Source organism: Acanthaster planci, linkage group LG02 (genome assembly GCF_054643075.1).
Source record: "Acanthaster planci isolate LZ-2023a linkage group LG02, COTS_SCS, whole genome shotgun sequence".
In the NCBI taxonomy this organism is placed as follows: domain Eukaryota; kingdom Metazoa; phylum Echinodermata; class Asteroidea; order Valvatida; family Acanthasteridae; genus Acanthaster; species Acanthaster planci.
This window is the reverse complement of record NC_141778.1, coordinates 22,735,351-22,751,904: the sequence shown is the minus strand read 5'-3', so window position 1 is coordinate 22,751,904 and position 16,554 is coordinate 22,735,351. Positions and strand designations below refer to the sequence as shown.

At 42.3% G+C, this 16,554-nt stretch overlaps 1 protein-coding gene across 17 annotated transcripts in view; it reads right to left on the bottom strand.

Moving 5' to 3' along the window:
* Positions 1 to 16,554, bottom strand: part of LOC110976225 (cGMP-dependent 3',5'-cyclic phosphodiesterase-like) — a 131,456-nt gene that overhangs the window by 27,407 nt on the left and 87,495 nt on the right. For 13 of the 17 annotated variants that reach the window (XM_087133854.1, XM_087133850.1, XM_087133845.1 and 10 more), the window contains 6 exons: positions 16,269 to 16,310; positions 12,417 to 12,485; positions 10,671 to 10,801; positions 8,044 to 8,155; positions 5,531 to 6,683; positions 10 to 73 (listed from right to left, as the gene is read on the bottom strand). In XM_087133854.1, coding sequence (XP_086989980.1) covers positions 10 to 73; positions 5,531 to 6,683; positions 8,044 to 8,155; positions 10,671 to 10,801; positions 12,417 to 12,485; positions 16,269 to 16,310 — 1,571 coding nt within the window. The remainder of the gene's footprint in view (positions 1 to 9; positions 74 to 5,530; positions 6,684 to 8,043; positions 8,156 to 10,670; positions 10,802 to 12,416; positions 12,486 to 16,268; positions 16,311 to 16,554) is intronic. The other 4 variants (XM_022229312.2, XM_022229316.2, XM_087133852.1 and 1 more) reach the window with 2 other exon arrangements.

The following is a 16,554-nucleotide window of genomic DNA, read 5'->3' as shown; positions in this document are numbered from 1 at the left end:
TTCACTGACCTCTCGGCCTGAGTCAGGTTCCTTGCTTCCATCATTATTTCCCTCAACAATATCCGTACATCATCTACGATGAAAACAGACAGGACACCAGATATCAAGAAGATGAACTCATTTTGTTGTTCAAAATATCACGTCAGGCTGTGAAAAGTACATGTATGTTGTGACAATAATCCCTTCCTTTAACATGTTCCTCCGAAACTTAAACTAAACAATAAAGGAAATTTAGAAACGAAGAACAATTGCAAAAGAATTTGTCAATAACAATGTACATTTTTCAAAAATTAATGAGTCAAATGAGAATAGATTAATTATAAATGTAATGATTTTGTAATAATAAACAACAACCAGCAAATGTCTGAACTATCATTTAAATGAAACTTCCAGTTATTAATTAGTAAATAAACATAAATATACAAACACATTAAGCAAGAATGCAAGAGGAGGTAAATTCTGTCAAATGCAATCAAACCTTTTAATAGTTTCCACATGACTTCTAAATTAAATCGGTCCACCTTCAGTAGCAATGCAGTTGGACAGAATCTGACAGGGGAACTAGTGATCAAAAATTCAAAGACATTTTCTGATGTAGATTTTTGTCCAGGGAATGCTGAGCACGGACAGCCTGGGTGTTACAGAAACAGTGTCCAGCCCAGGCGGGCCGTGGCTGATGAATGCCAGATCACATCAGGGCAAAGCGTGACTGCACTGTAAAAACACGACGACTTGAGGAAAGAAGAGGAAGGCCCAGGACAGTCAGGGGGGCTGGAGAAGAGGGACACTGATAGGATTAAATTCAGTCCCTGGGGCGGTGTTTTCTATTCTGGTGCAGAGGTGGGGTCTACCGTAAATAGGAAGGAAATGTGACATCAGTAACGACTTGATTCTTTGCGTAATCCGATTGTAATCAGGTGTTTGCTGCTTTTGTTTTTTTTGGGGGGGTCAGTTCGTTGGTTGGTTGGTTGGTTGCTGGCTTACTTGCTTTTATAAACAGAAAAAGTGACAATCCGGAATTCTTATTTACCATGTGTCAAACTTAAAACAATCAACACATATCAATTTCCATATGTAATATGCATATGTTGTAGTAATATGCATATGTTGTAGTAATATGCATATGTTGCGGTAATATGCATATGTTGTAGTAATATGCATATGTTGCGGTAATATGCATATGTTGTAGTAATATGCATATGTTGCGGTAATATGCATATGTTGCGGTAACATGCATATGTTGCAGCAAATTTTCACCACTGTTGCAAAACAAATACGTATAAAATAAGATAGAGAGTTAATCTATCTTGATGACACACCAAACCAAAGCTTAAAACTACAATCATGAGTTACGATGCATGATCATCTAGCATCCAGCATATGAAGTCATGACTGGAAACTGACCAATGCATCCGGAAGATAAGATGACCAATGTTGGCCCCAGTACTCTGCATGTACATGTACATTACTGTTTCACATTACATAGTACAACATGCAGTTTGGGTGTTATTTCAAATACCACACGCCACCTTGTGTGTATGTTCTGTTCCGTAGTTGTGGGACTAATTTTATGATGTGATGTCTGATAATTACTGCGGCAACCTAGAATAATGTGGGGACAAGCCAGAGTCCTTCAAAAATTTAGTCCAAGTCGTCCAAACAGAACAAATCTTTCCCGGGCATGGTTCCAGCCAGTGGACAGGTGTAGGGTCAAAATGCAACGTGTGTCACTCATCACCGCAAGGGTCCACTCCTCCGATCTCACATCTTGCAAGATGGTTTTAATTGCAGCCATTACCTTTTTTTTTGGACTAAGTGACAATGATGTAACAAAACAAATTGTGCCTTCTGTGACGGTGAAGCATGCATCCTTTCTAACCCCTGAAGACACGCCATCCTCCATTTTATCTGGGGTACTATGCGTCCCCCGAGGTGTATCAAAGAGAACATGTCCTGCACCACAGAAGTTGAACAACTGGTTAAATATGCAGCGCGATGCGCCCGAAGAAGTGGGGACAAACAAGTCCATTTGGTGAGCACTTGGCAACGAGTGGTGCCTTTAAGCCGTGTCATTCTGACGTCTCTCAGCGGGCAGGGAGCATGTGCGACCACCTCGCGCACACTTCGCTCATCAGCAGCTGCAATGCCACTCAAGTGGATTTGCGGTGTTTCTCCCAGTTGTCGTTACAACAACAGGGTCCGATCCGCTCGGTAAGTCGGCTTAAGAATGATATTTTTTTTTTGGGGTCCCCCACATGTAACACTTGCACCACTCAGCCACCGGGAAAATGGGAGAGAAAGTTGAACAGGGCGAGGGGAGGGAGAACTGCGAAGGGGGACGGGGTAAAAACAAAACGTGGGGAGTTGAACCTCATTGCCCGAGGGGGGAGGGGGAACACACGAGGTCCCTAATGGAATTTCCAGGGAAGGGAAAAGTAGGAAGGGGGAGACGAAGAGAAGAGGTAATGGGATCACAGGGGGCTTCACGTGGGCATGATTTGGGCTTCAGCGTGATGGATTTTTCACCGCGGGGGAAGCTGGCAAGTTAGGCCAGGTGAGACGATTCTGGGACAGTAAAAGAAAATTGGATTGTACACAACGGCTGGACATGCTGTTATGGGAAAGTAGGCAGGATATATTGAACAAATTACACAGCTTGGGGGATGGTTTAAAATAAATTTGATTTGTCACAGTGGGTAAATTCAGTGAACTAAATGGGTATTACAGATAGATATTAGAGATTCACAAACGAAATATCAGAACCAGGGAAATAGAAACAGATGGTTACTAAAATTCCAATGATTGTTTAGAACTATGTTCCATGTTTGTTAATACAGTATCAATTTACACAACTTTTTATGAAAAATAAATATGTACATTGTAAAATGACTATCAAATTGTGTGAAGCTACTAAAATTTGTGATAAATCAAATCAACAAATACTCGAAGGTCTGTCTAGACATTTCACAGCCCCTGGCACCAACATCCCACATCCTGACAATTAAGGTGTTCTTGCCACTGGCAAGCAGCATTGTGGGGGTTTAGCATTTCCAATGCAGTAATTATGCTGGCCGCATTTTTCGCATTTACTCCATATGCTTTCAAGTCCACGGGCACCAATGCAAAAGGCCAGCAGACGTGTAGGTGTGGATAACCTTGGGATGACCTCAGGGCCTCCCCGTTCTTAAAAGAAGTCACTGAGCTGGTTATCTGATGCATCGCCACATCCTATCATGTCCAGTTTTCACGGTTGGAAAGGAAACACGGCAATGTCCAACGGCAAAAGAAAAAGGTGGCAGATATGTGAGCAGACAAGTTTTCTTAAAACAGGCACCTTTCACGCCCTGGTGCAACATCCAAATTTTAAAGAAACGCTGCCTGTTTTTGATAAGGTCTATGTAAGCTAAACACTAAACTTAAACTATTTGAATACCGTAAAATACTGATTTAAAAAAAGGGCAACAAAATTTAACCCCATGTTCAGTCAAATGAACACGCCCACTAGTGGCAGGAGGGTAGACATGATCACGATTTGGTACCGGGAAGTTGATACGTGTATAATACCCAGCCTACCAAAACGAGCCGGATGTCGCCAGACACACTTTTGACTCAAGACTCTGACAAGCATCTTGCACAGTGTAGATCAATAGGGACCCTCAACATTGTTTCACTCACACACGACTGTGTCCATTTCCATCTAGATGCCAGGCTGACTGATTCATCACGAGAAAGGTATCAAATTTCCTTTTCTGATCCACACTGAAACCAAATTACATGCAAAATGGCCTGTAGAATCATTTTGAAGGATCCAGTCGCATATTTTTTTCCAACTGAACAAGAGCCTTGGATGCTCAGTATTTTCAGAATCCACAGAATTCATAACATAACCAAATAGTAATACCAACAAGATCAGACACAAAATATTGAGTTTATTATTCTGCAGTAAAACATTATGATAAGTTGAAGAAATCAGTGACTCATCTCCAGTTCATCAGCCAAACCCTCACATGTCACTGAAAAAGCAAGGTGACCAAAAATTGACCACCCAGTTCACAGTTGCTGAGACTGCAAAAGACGGAATTGAAAACTCACTGGTGAAAAAGTAATCTGAAATTAACAGCGAACTCCTGAGCTCCACAGACCTGTTAAATGTCAATCCTCTCAAAAGTGCCAAGTTGAAACAGGTATACAACCAAAAACTCCACAATGAACCAGGAATCCAATGAGCCATCAGAAAAGGATCAACAATACATGTGCCACATCTACATGCATGCGACACGATCCTGCAACACAAGCTTTCAGACCATTTTTCCCAGTAATTCTGTTTTAGCCCAGAATTATTGAAAAAAAAAAATAAAATAAAAGCAAACCGAGATATTCATTCAGATTTACTGCTCAGTTTAGCATCGTGATGAAAAGAGACCTCACGCCGGTGAAACATGTTGAAGGTTCCTACTGAAATACACTGTGCAAGGTTCTCAAAAGTGGCCTTGGCGGCTTTCGACATATTTTTTTTTTTTTGGAGAGGTGTCCGATATACACGGTGTACCACATGGGGCCCATTTTGATTGCTTCCGATCTTGGAGAAAGCCAGTCAGCAATCCATGGGCAGTCGCAAGATGTGCGGGTGATAAATGACAGATGGAGACAACTGAACGACCATTAGGACCGGGGAGACACGAGCCGATTGACGATTGACGACATCAATCTCCCGCCATCCAATTGCTCAGAGTCAGATTGCCGTTTATGATGAACGACTAATTCAATTCTGCTATCCTGTTACTGAAATCCAATAGTTGCCTTTTTTTTTTCCCCCCCCTGGTCTGAAATGTACCTTTTGGTCGCTCAACACCACAGGGAAGTGAAACTTGGGCCAAAAAATGAAGAAGGTTGTGACGATTGAAAAGTTTGAAATTCTGTGTCTGAGGTGAATCACCTTTCTTGAAAATGTTGTTTTTAGCCCGATTTTTAAATTACTTTCCAAGTACCATCAGCTATCTGAAAAGAAGTAGAGATGAACAAACCCTCTACTGCCAGAGCTGGACAAGAAAATTTGTAAAAACCTTTAAAGTATGTTCAACAATTACCCAAAAAGAGAAAACACTTGGGAGATTCATCTAACAACCCAAGCAAATTTACAGATTAGTATGAAACAAATTGAACTTCAGCATTCCAAGGTGTTATCAAATGGATCACTTATTAATTCATTTGTAATAAATCTATCAAAATTACATAAGAGAAAAGGTAGTCCTCAAATTTTATGCTTAAAATTAAATTTTCACTGTTAATCGACAAGAATTTAAGCATAAATCCATAAAACAGCCAATAATGAAACAATGTTGCATGTCGAACATCCACAACACAAAAATTCAAGTTAGTTAACTGCTAGTTACTGACTAGAAAATCAACTGTGAAATGACCAATCAACCAAGATATCAACGATGAAGCAATTAACAAGGAAACACATGTTATAATGATGATGTCTAAAATGAAAGATACACCAACCCCCAAATGAACAGCTTATACATACAAGTTTCCTGCAGCAACAGGGACGGAGGCTGGTCAATGTAGTGGACGCTCAGTGTACCAGGTGACCAATCCAATTCAAGCACACTGCCCTGTCGACTTGGTAACCCTGCTCCTGATTGGCTGTCCACCTCCACTGTCTCCCAATCACCCCGGTGAGCGGACGCCGACTGACCGCATGACCTTAGGTTTGCTCCTCCCTTGGGGCTCTCATGCTTGATGAGTATCGAGGGTGTGGTTACATCAGGGCTGCTCGGTTGGGATCCGTCAGTGCCACCTGGTACATCCGAGGTGGAGGATTCCTTGCTGAAGTGGACATGCTGCACCATCTCAGCAGAAGGTGCACTCTCCGGGATAAGCAGTGGATCTGCCATAGTATCATCTTCTTTGGGAGGGCTCTGGCCCAATTTCTGCAAGGAGGCTTGAAGCAGCTTGAGGTCGGCCTCGTCATTTGCGGCTTGGAAATCCTTGGCCTTCTCCTGGGTGCCGAGGTGCTGATCCCAGCCGGGAGAGAATTCTTCCTGCTCCAGGCTACTTGATGACGAGGAGCCAAGAGGAGTGGGGTCGCAGGTTGGCAACTCGGAGTCATCTTGAGGTCGCAAGGAACCTGCAGGTGCCGGGCTGTGACCCAAGTGGCCGAGTTCCCCTAGAGCCGAGAGCGTGTCCTCCTCCATTTTGGCAAGAACCTCAGATGACGACTCCTCGGTTGGAGATGCTTCCAACTCCGACAGCTTCCTTTTCTGGCCCTGCAGCTGTATGAGGGTGTGCCTCGGAGGCGGGGACAGGCGCGAGCCTCGCCTCCTCTGCCTGTCTTCAGCGGTGGGCTGCGTGGGGTAAGGGGCCGGTTTGGTGGGGCGGTAACGCCTCCTCTCGGCTGCCAACCTCTCCCTACTAGGGCTCTGTCCTATGACACGATTGGCCTTTGCTTCCTGAGCTGCAATCTGTTCAGTCAGTGAATCTGAACCGACCAACCAATCAGGCCTTACCTTTTCATCCCTAATAATGCCCCAGTTGTGATCATCTAACGAACCTGAAGGGTAGGAAACTAACATACTGACAAAGGGACAGGGGTTGGGAAGGCATTTGGACCAAGTGGTCACATCATCATGCAACCTACCTAGATGTGTGAAGAGGTTCTTGGCCACTTGGAGCATAGACTGAAAAAAGGAACACACACAAAAAAATCAATCTTACCACCATACCAAAGAGAAATAAGGGGAAGAAATTTAAGTACAAACAGGCACTTGAGCTGTATAAACTCAACAATATATTCCACTGCTCCCAAACTTTTACCTTTTTTCCCCTGAGAAATGTTCGTGTACATCTCATAATTTAACTCGGTCCTTTACAATTAATGATAAACTTGTGTATGCAAATTATTCAAATGCCAAAATAGAACTCTTGCAGAGACCTTATGTTTCCAATCCAGGGAAGGACTTTGTAATATAAAATTGGTGTATCATGTGCCGCATGTACAGACACAAACACTTCAAATGTCAGGTTCAAAAAATGTTGCATTTAAGTTATGAATTTGTGACAGTCACGCCAACAAGAGTACGCAGGCCGCGTCACTTTGTGAGGTTCAAAAGAGAAAATATACAATACAAATAACATGAAATATCTGTACAAAAATTAAAACTGTGACCTTCAAAAAATAAATTTCACAACACAAAAACCACATCCTATAATCTGCTGGAAAATACAAGAATTTCTCAAAGCAGAATGCAGCTCAGACCCGAAAGCTGATCAAACTGGAGAAGAGACTGAATGGATAAGATGCGCTGTATGCAGGACCCACTGTATGACAGGGCAATGACCTAAGAATGCTCTTCCCCCCCCAAAAAAAAGCCAACAGCACATCCTACATGTACTGAGGAGGGCAGCAAGGTTACAAGCTATTAAAAAATGCAGAGAAACTCTGAGCCATGCATTCACAACACAGAAACATGGGCACTGTGCATCACAGGCCCCCACTGTGGGGAGTCAAATGTTCTAATGCACAGCCAAGGCCGTTAGACAAACAACCTTTTTTCTTTTCCCTCAATTTTTTTTTTGGTTTAAATTCCCTCATCTTGTGCCTGGAAGACAATTTTTTTTCTCTCTCATTATGGAAACAGGGTAAAATCGATTCGGGTGACGTAAACCGGTAGATGCCACGGCAAACAAATTAAGCACGAGAGAATTTTTTTGGGGGGGTATATTCTTTTCTTGATCGAGTTGAATTACGCCAAGAAAGAAGAAATAATTAGGGTCCTCTTAAGCCATGGCCTTTAAATGACCCCAAATTCTTTTTACTGTTTTTATACTTTTGGTAATTGGTTAGTGTTTATTGACAGAATAAAACAAAAAAAGACTTGAACTAGACAATCTCAGAGATACGGTAGGCACGTGACTGATGACAAGACAAGACTACATTGAACAAACCGGAGGACAAGTACATGTAAGTTAACAGATGGGCAGAAAGTCAGAAAACCACTCCCCCCCCAAAAAAAAAGTCATAATGGTTGGTGGCTATACCTGCGTTTCCTGCTTGAGTTGCCTCTCCTTTTGCAGTGACATGACGCTGGTCAAGACAGGTACTGTGTAGCGAAAACAGTGTCTTACTACATCCTCGTCTGCTTGCCCAAATCTGGGAGGGGGGGCAATGCCAGTAATGCCAATGTCAGTAGCCATGAAAACAGGATAAAAACAAGGGTTCCAAAACAGTTTTGTTTTTATGAATCTTGGAATTAAGGACCCCTGGTGGAGTCCTGGGGCTTTCTCAAGTTCCCTTTTTTTAAAACACATTTTTTTTTTAATGCAAGATAAAATCAACCTCTCGACCTTAACCTTAGCATGAAAACACCTGAATAAAACTAGAAATATCTGCTAATCCTGTTCCACTGTATCCCAGTTTTCTGTTTTTCACAAGTGAATAGAAAAGCAACCTGAAAAACACACAACTCAATCATCCTATCTATCAACGTTTTACGTTTTAAACAGTTTTTTTTTTAAATCAGCATTAGATTGGGATGTGTATTGAATGACGAAGAAGAAGAGAAGTTTGGCTTCGGGGAGAACTACAAATGTAATTATCTAGATGAAAGCAAAGCGTTATGCCCTGGAAACAGTAGCCAGATTCCTAAGCACCGTCTATCTGATGACATGCTCTGAGTTGGTTAAAGGAGGGTGCCTGACATAGATATGGCACAAACAGTTAACTTCCGATAATACAAACTACTTGCAATCCAGGATGGCATTTGGATTTCTGGTTGGGGAGGGAATATGGCAGTGGGAAATCATAGAACACAACATGGCTTCCTGTGGATACAGCAAGTGTGAATCAAGAAATCCCTAGATCTTTCTTCTTAGATGAGCCGTGATGTAAAAAAATGCAAAGTCCAAATGAAAACAGCAGACAAACACTGTCCCCCCCTTCATAAAAATCCCACAACAGGGATGAGATTTGAGGAAAACGAATTCTCCATGAAATATTCACCAGCAGCCTAGGGTCCATGGTAAACAGTTGTGTTTGCCCAAACACAACCATTAAAATCTCCATTTCTTGTGTTCTACAGGTACATGTACGTCAACTTTTACATTGGTCATTCGATAAATTTGGGGTCCAAAGTGTGACTTTTTCCGTCCCTCTTACCTCTGACATGTATACCATCTGACATGTTTGACAAGGGACGTATCACTGACATTGATTTCAAACTATTTGTTTGGCAAGCTATTTGTAGTACTTATTCAGTCTTGGAAATTAAAGTGAGTTCTAAACATTAAAAATCAAATGCCAGTCATAACAGGGATGGGAAAAGAATTGGACCCCAAATTTATAGAATGACCCACATGCCTTCACAATAAAGTCAGGATTTTCCAGACTTTGAAAGAGATTGAGAAATCCTGAAATCAGGAAAATCCTGATGAAAAAATCCTGAAATGAGGGGGAAAAAAAGACAAATCTCCTCGCCACAAACACATACTTTTGCCCTGATGCATATGGCTTGTTTGCATGGCCGACAAAAAATCTCATTAGAGTAGCCGACAAATCGTCCAGAAAATTAAAAGAAGATTGGATTGGTTCCTGTGCTGACGCTGTTGGCTGTTTTGTCGATTTTCTTGTTTTTCCTCTGAAAACAGTGTAGACTCACTGATTATTTCAAAATCTGATAGTTTTAAAAACAATTTTTGTTGGAGTTGGAGATGCATCATGGTGAGATTCATTTGATATGAAGATCCAATTTTGCACCTTCCTTTGGAAGTGTTCATAAACATAACAGCCTGGCCAGGTCATGAATTCAGGCTTGACTGCACGACAAAATGGGTGCTTTTTCTTGTACTTCCATTTGATTTCAATCCTCAGCTCTTGATAAAATTGGGAAGCACTGACTGAACAGTGAATCAGTTGACAAAAGATGAAAAGGCATTCAACAGGGAATTTACAAAAAAAGAGGAAATTATTAACAGTAGAAAACTTTGTAGAATACTTGTCAATTTGTAATGCATGAGAAGAAAAAAAGCAGAAATCCTGTGATTTGAGGAACAGTTTCAGTAGGGGCAATGTAATTGATATGTTTCATTTATATATATACTTTTTTAATTTAAAAATCAATTAATAACTTGGAGTCATTAATTCCACTGAGTAAGAAGTCTGGAGACTGCCGTGACTTTATGAGCTTACGTTCTCAGCTTTTAATCCCTCTACGGCGGCACATCTGCGTAGCCAAATTTAATAAGTCTGTAACTCAATCAGCTGTGGCTCGTAATGTGTTTTCGTTTGTGGACAGTAATTGTGTTACCCGCATGAGTGAACAGGATCTCGCTGGAATTTTTTTTTTCTTTCGGTTAGCAGAAAGATCAATAGATTGGGAAGAAACAGGGAAAGGTTATGAGGGTACAAAACAGGGAAGGGGTATGAGAATGTTATTGGAATTTCATTAATTTGTTGGTAAGTTATGTTTGCTTGTTTGGCTTCATCTGCACGTGCATGTCTCAGGAACACATTTTGGCCTTGATACAAGATAATAAAATTATAATAATATTGATATCACGGCAGTTCTTAATAAAGCTGATGCATGAACGTAAAGCTAAGATGAAAAAATCAGTCAACCTCCAAAAACATACATGGCACAATAACTCCAGTAATGAGATTTGCGTCTGACCTTGGGGCTCCTATTTTGTTGATACAACAGGCAACGGCGACAACCTTTGACCTGGCTTGGTTGATGACGGGAACACAGAGTAGTGACTTGATCTTCATGTCCATTTTCTGTTCCAGTTCTGTTCTGCTGTTCTGTGTGACCAGTGCAGACAATACGCAAAGAGAGAGGGGAGCGAAAATTCGCCATGAATATAGAAAACCCCGGTGGCATCTGCTCCTATTTAAACCGGGGTACTTCAATACAAAAATGGAGCTGATGGAAGGACTTGATCAATGTTAGGCTGCATCCGAATCACTTGGTTATGGCTTGAAATCACACACAACTCTATGTGAACTAGTCGCTGCCACTACTATAGACTTGCGCATAATTTTAGTCCCCAGCCAGGTAACTCAGACACAGCCTTAAAAAAGTGGAGGCCACAGGCAAACTAATTGGATGAGGCCAGTTGCTAGTTTATGCCAATAGAAGCCTCTACATTGTGGCTAAATCCATGTCCCATAGGCACCTGCATTATTATAAGCCATAGCCGGGTAACCCAGGTAGGGCTAAAAAAAAAAAAAACATACGAGAAATAAACAGTGCTCAGCGGATAGTTTAACCAGACAGTTCAGTGCTCAGCACCTTCATCATCGCCTTGTCATAATCAACTGCAGGTGGAGTCTGTGTCCTTTCTCTGAGATCAAACTCTCCATCACAGCAAGCCGTACCTTCCCTGATGAAGGCTCTGAGCACCCAAAGGCTCGGGTTGAACAATCCCGTGAGCACTGCCTCGAGTTCATTTCTCTTATCATTTATGCTCAGCAGAGCTATGCAGCATCCCCATGTTGTGCAGCAGTATACAGGTCAGGGTCGCACCACCTTGGCTTTGTAGGAACAAATAGTGCTCAGCCTGTGCTGACTTCTGTCTCTATTAAAATCCACCTATGAAGCAGCTTTTCGCATCGTCGGCTGTCATCTATCATCCCGATCGGACAAAATAAACCCTCACCATTCCCCCTACCCCCACCCATGCACATTAACTCCGCTTAGCAAGATTCTCCTGTAACTGAACCCCTCCCCCAAGGCACGGGGGAACAGGACATCTGATACAATCTTTGGGGAGGGGGGGAGGGAGGTAGGATGGGAGCCCCTCGACAATCTCCCTTCTCTAAGCTCCGGGCAAACCTCCTCAATCGGTTCTCTTAGGTGCTTGACACGATTCCTTCAGGAGGGGCTTTGCGGGAGGGACGTCAGCCTGTCTCCCCGGGGCTAGCTCCTACTTTTCTTTTTCTTGTTAAGTCGCCGATTTTTTTCTTCTTCATAGTGTATGCACAAAAGATTATCAAACCACTGAGGTAATAGTGGGCTGAATGCAAAGGGAAGGCACAATGTGAAATGGAATCTAGGAGAAAAAAGATCTTCTCTTTTTGAACACTTCACACTTATTCCCGCAAAAGTGCTTGCAAAAAGCACAAATTAGGGGTGTCCATTTTTTCGATCATTTTCACCAGCATTCAAAGGGTACTTTTTAACATGCTCTATGAGACGACAAAGTGGAACGGACAGGTGAATGATAGAAATTTTAGAAAGCACGCATGACCAACTCCCAAACAATTTGTGTGCTCGTGAAAATGATAAAAAGAAAAAAAACTGATGGTCCCTTATGGAAAGTATCTTCTGCTGACGCGAGTGTGGGATGGATAAATAAGGACAGAGTCAGAAGACAGAAGAAGGAGGAGCAGGGGTCTCAACAAGGTGACATCATACCTCTGAGATATCGTCCAGTGTGATTGATCTCTCCTCTGTTACCACGGTGTTGAAACAACTCAGTGGTATCTGCGAATAACCGGAAAAAATAGGTCAAGTGAGTCGGGGCTCGGAATGAATCAAGTCTCTGGGGAAACGATTGTCAGGTTCCATTTTTGGGGGGGTATTTCCCTCTATCTTTCTTTAATCATAACTAAAGCTAAACTGGACTTTACAATGAAAAAACAAAAACAAAAACAAAAAAACAAGGTATTCAAAAAGAAAGAGAATACACCACTGCCAATATGCTCATGATGCCAACCTTGCTCCTGGGGGTACCGGATAATTACGAGCACAATGTGCATGGCTGCATATCGCTGGGGGGTGGATAGAGGTGGAGAGATAATTACTGCAAAGGTGGCATGCCGTGTTGCACTGATTTACCAGTGAGGGGTGTTGGTGTCACGTTCAGAATAAGAAGCTGCATGTTAAAGGGGAACTTCTAATGGTATACAATTTTATCCCCCACTACAGCCAAGTTTCCATATGGTTGCAAAGATCGCTGACACCGGGCAAGAGATCAAGAGGCAGACAGGCGCAGATGAGACGTTCTGTGATGTTACTCAACAAAATGCTGGGGAAAAAATGGCATCTGAAAGATTTTGTGTGAAATGCCTTTTGGGATGGTTGTTAAACTGGTACTCCAACATGACGCATCTCATTTATGGCCACTTTCATTTTTTTCAATCAAAGGAGAAGATGGGCCATTAATACTTGGTACTCAAGCATGAGAGACAGTCTAGTGCATCCCTTCATGCCAGCATGCGTATTTGTGTGGGTCCACACTAACCACCTAGCACACAGTGGTAATAATCATTTCCATGTGACTGCACAACCAACAGGGACTGTTCAGCGATGCTGTCTGCATCTCTTTACATTGACATGGAAACTAGGTTTCACACTTATAATCCAGGGATAGCTTCTGTCAGAAGACGGGTCAGCGAGTGGTAGGCAAATTGTGCCTTGCATTTTGGTAGCAAACTGTCTATTCATAAGGCTCAATGCTGATGATAGGTCAACCGGAACTACCATACGCTGGGGAGGGGGGAGTGGATGTTATGGGGTCTCGGGTTCAAGTCCAGTTTTGTTCGCACTCTTAATGTGAAAAGACAATCCAGAAATGCACTATTCAAGCATAAACTGCTCAGAAATATCGCCATAATTAGAAATGTTGACAAACACACAGAAAAAGGTAACCTTTTCACAATACAGGCACAGAAATGGAACGGCTTCTTGGCATTTGGAATTCATAACAAATGTATCCAACACAAGTTATTTTTAGAGTCTCATATGAGTAGGCCACAAAATCTCTCAAGTTGTAACAAAATTTCAAAGAACAGAGATACACACTGGAACAATAACAGCCATGTCACATGTACATATGAAATTGCTTCACTATTTGCACCAATATATGGTTGGCATTTACTAAACGTGGCAGACCAGTTGTAAAAAAATATGTACATGACCACAAAAGCAAGGAAAGGAAAACGAAAAAAGGTGAAGGCTGATGCCCATGCCAACATCGGGAGGTATCAGTGCAATATTGAAAGGAAATGAACGCTGCAAAATCATGCGGAAATGAACACTACATCAAAAGCTGGCAGGGGGCAAGAGGGGCAGGAGAGGAGGCAGATTGATGTGTACAGATCAACAATCTGACGGGGGAGCACCACTGGGTCCTTCACAGGAAGAAAAACACAGTGGGAATCGAGGTGGGGGAAATGGGGGGGAAGGGACAAGTAGATGGGCTGAATGGGGAAGACTATGTTCGATTTTTTGGGGGGGGTCAGGGTCAAGTTGCACGGGAGAGGGGCTGGAATTGGTCTACATAGGCAGCCCACGAGTGATGATCGCGACTCACTCGGGGAATCTTAAAGGCTTGCTTACAGCTAGTGCCAAGTCTAAATGTTCATGCAATGAAGGGAGGGGGGGAGCCCAGACTGGAGAGAGGGATTAAAGAACAGCCTCGGGTGATCATCAAACAATGGGCAGCTGAGATGCACCGCAAAGTAAAACCTCTCCCGTTGAGACAGCCCTGCCCACCGCTTGACCTTCGATCCCTCTGCACTGAGTCAGGATGGCATGCTGGAGACACTTCAAAACCCTGTGACCGTCTGCCATGAGTCTTCCCCACTGAACGAAACAGTGCAGAACTACAGTCCCGTTTGAAAGTCCTTTTGCCTCTTTGGTGGCTAAAATCCGGGCATGTGCTTGCCTGTGCATCGGGTGGCCCTTCTACCATGGCAGAAATGCTTTTCCAAATTTTTTCTCTTCTTTTTTGTCTGAACAACAACCTGCCCAACATGCTTCTCCCATTACAAATGGTCTCCTTGAATATAATATACAGTGATCACACGTCAAGATTCATCTAAGTGGAACCTAAGCAACCAGATTACACCATCAATGAAATTATTTATTTATTCAATCATATTTCATTTCAAGTTTTTCAGGTGGAGGTGTTTTGTTTTTGAGAGCAATGAACAAGTTGGTTAATTTTCGACACATTCTCGGAATGGCAATCTAAGGAGACGATAAAGATCTCTTTCCAAGAGCACAGACTTTTTTTCAGGGGAATTCAAGAACAGAGCACTGGACACAGTGAATTACCAGAGAAATGGGGAAGGAGGGAACTGCAGAACTGCATTGTGGGAGAAAGCAAGGGGACAATGACGCTGCTGTACATCTAGAGAAATGAAAATAGGGTTTGACAAAAATCATTCACGAATCTTAAGTTATGAAATTCCATGGGAAAGGCGTTATCCACAAAGTCTGAAAAAAAGCAAACACTACTGCCTGAAGTATTCTTGAGGCTTCACTACACAATTTTTGGACACACCTGTTACATTTTTGAAAAAGTAGTGCACCTGGCCCAGACTTTGCTGTGGCAGCAATCAACAGTGACACACGGCACGCTGGGCTCTTTAACCATATTTTATTTGAAAAAAAAAAATCTGTTTCCTGCAAAGAAATCTGAACAAAGCAGTTACAGAGAAGCCTTTTTGAATTTGATCACTGTTGAAGCCAAACCCTAAAAAAGGGCAAGAATTGGCCACTTATATTCGGGCTTTAGAAATAAACCTAAACTTGAAGGCTTAGTCTTCCTGTATTGAACCCTCATTTTCCTATCCCAGTTTAAGGACCGATGGAATGATTTTTGAACGCAGTCTGTTACTGCACCTTTGCCCCCCTTTTAACCCCATTTTTATTCTTTCAGGTCGTCACATTTAAGGGCTTTTCGGCGCCACTCAGTGTAACAAAAATTCCACTTCACGAGCAAAGGTGTGATGCAATTTTAGAGAGAAACCATGTTAAAAGCCATTTCGGCACAAGAGTTGGCCAGAATTGTGGATATTTCGCCGCCTTCCTTTTTTTCTCTCTCTAGAGATGCCTTGATGCTTCAGTTCAATGCAAGTGGGCCAGTGAGCAATGTGTTTTCGCACATATCTTCGCTGGGAAAACAATGTTGAATGTCTTAAAAGGTGAAATTTTAGCATTTATCCAAAAAGGATGTCGGAAAGTTTTCATAAGTTGTGCAAAACATGTTCACAAGTAAATTTATATCACAGATCATTCAGGATCAACACTAAAGAGGATAAAGCTGTATTTTTGTCAAACCCTATGCAAGGGATGGCGCTATATGTATGTGGGTCTAAAGGCAAAATAAAAGAAAAAATATGAAAGTCTTAAACTGGAACAAAAGTGATCCAAATAATGAGTTCTTTCATAAAGGCAGTTGGGAAGGAATGAGGAGTAGGATGCAATCAAACTATTTGATGTCCAACTACACAGTTGCCGTGGCAAGCTGCGACTTACCAAGATCCGTATTTCCTCCTCCAGTACCCTGTTACCCAAAACCTGTCACGCATACAGGGGGAGATGAGTGTCAAGAGGCCATTTGAGGGAGGGGAGGGGGAGGGAGAAGGGTATAGAGGAAAACAGAATCAGATGAAGAGCAGAGGTGGCAGTGAAACCAAGGACTGCAATTTTTTGGGAAAGTTTGTTTTTTCTCGTCAGCTTCATCTGATAGTGGGATAATTGGGGCTAGAGACAAGTGAAGAATCGATTTGTAAGTAAAGCATTAATGATTTTGTTGCCCTCT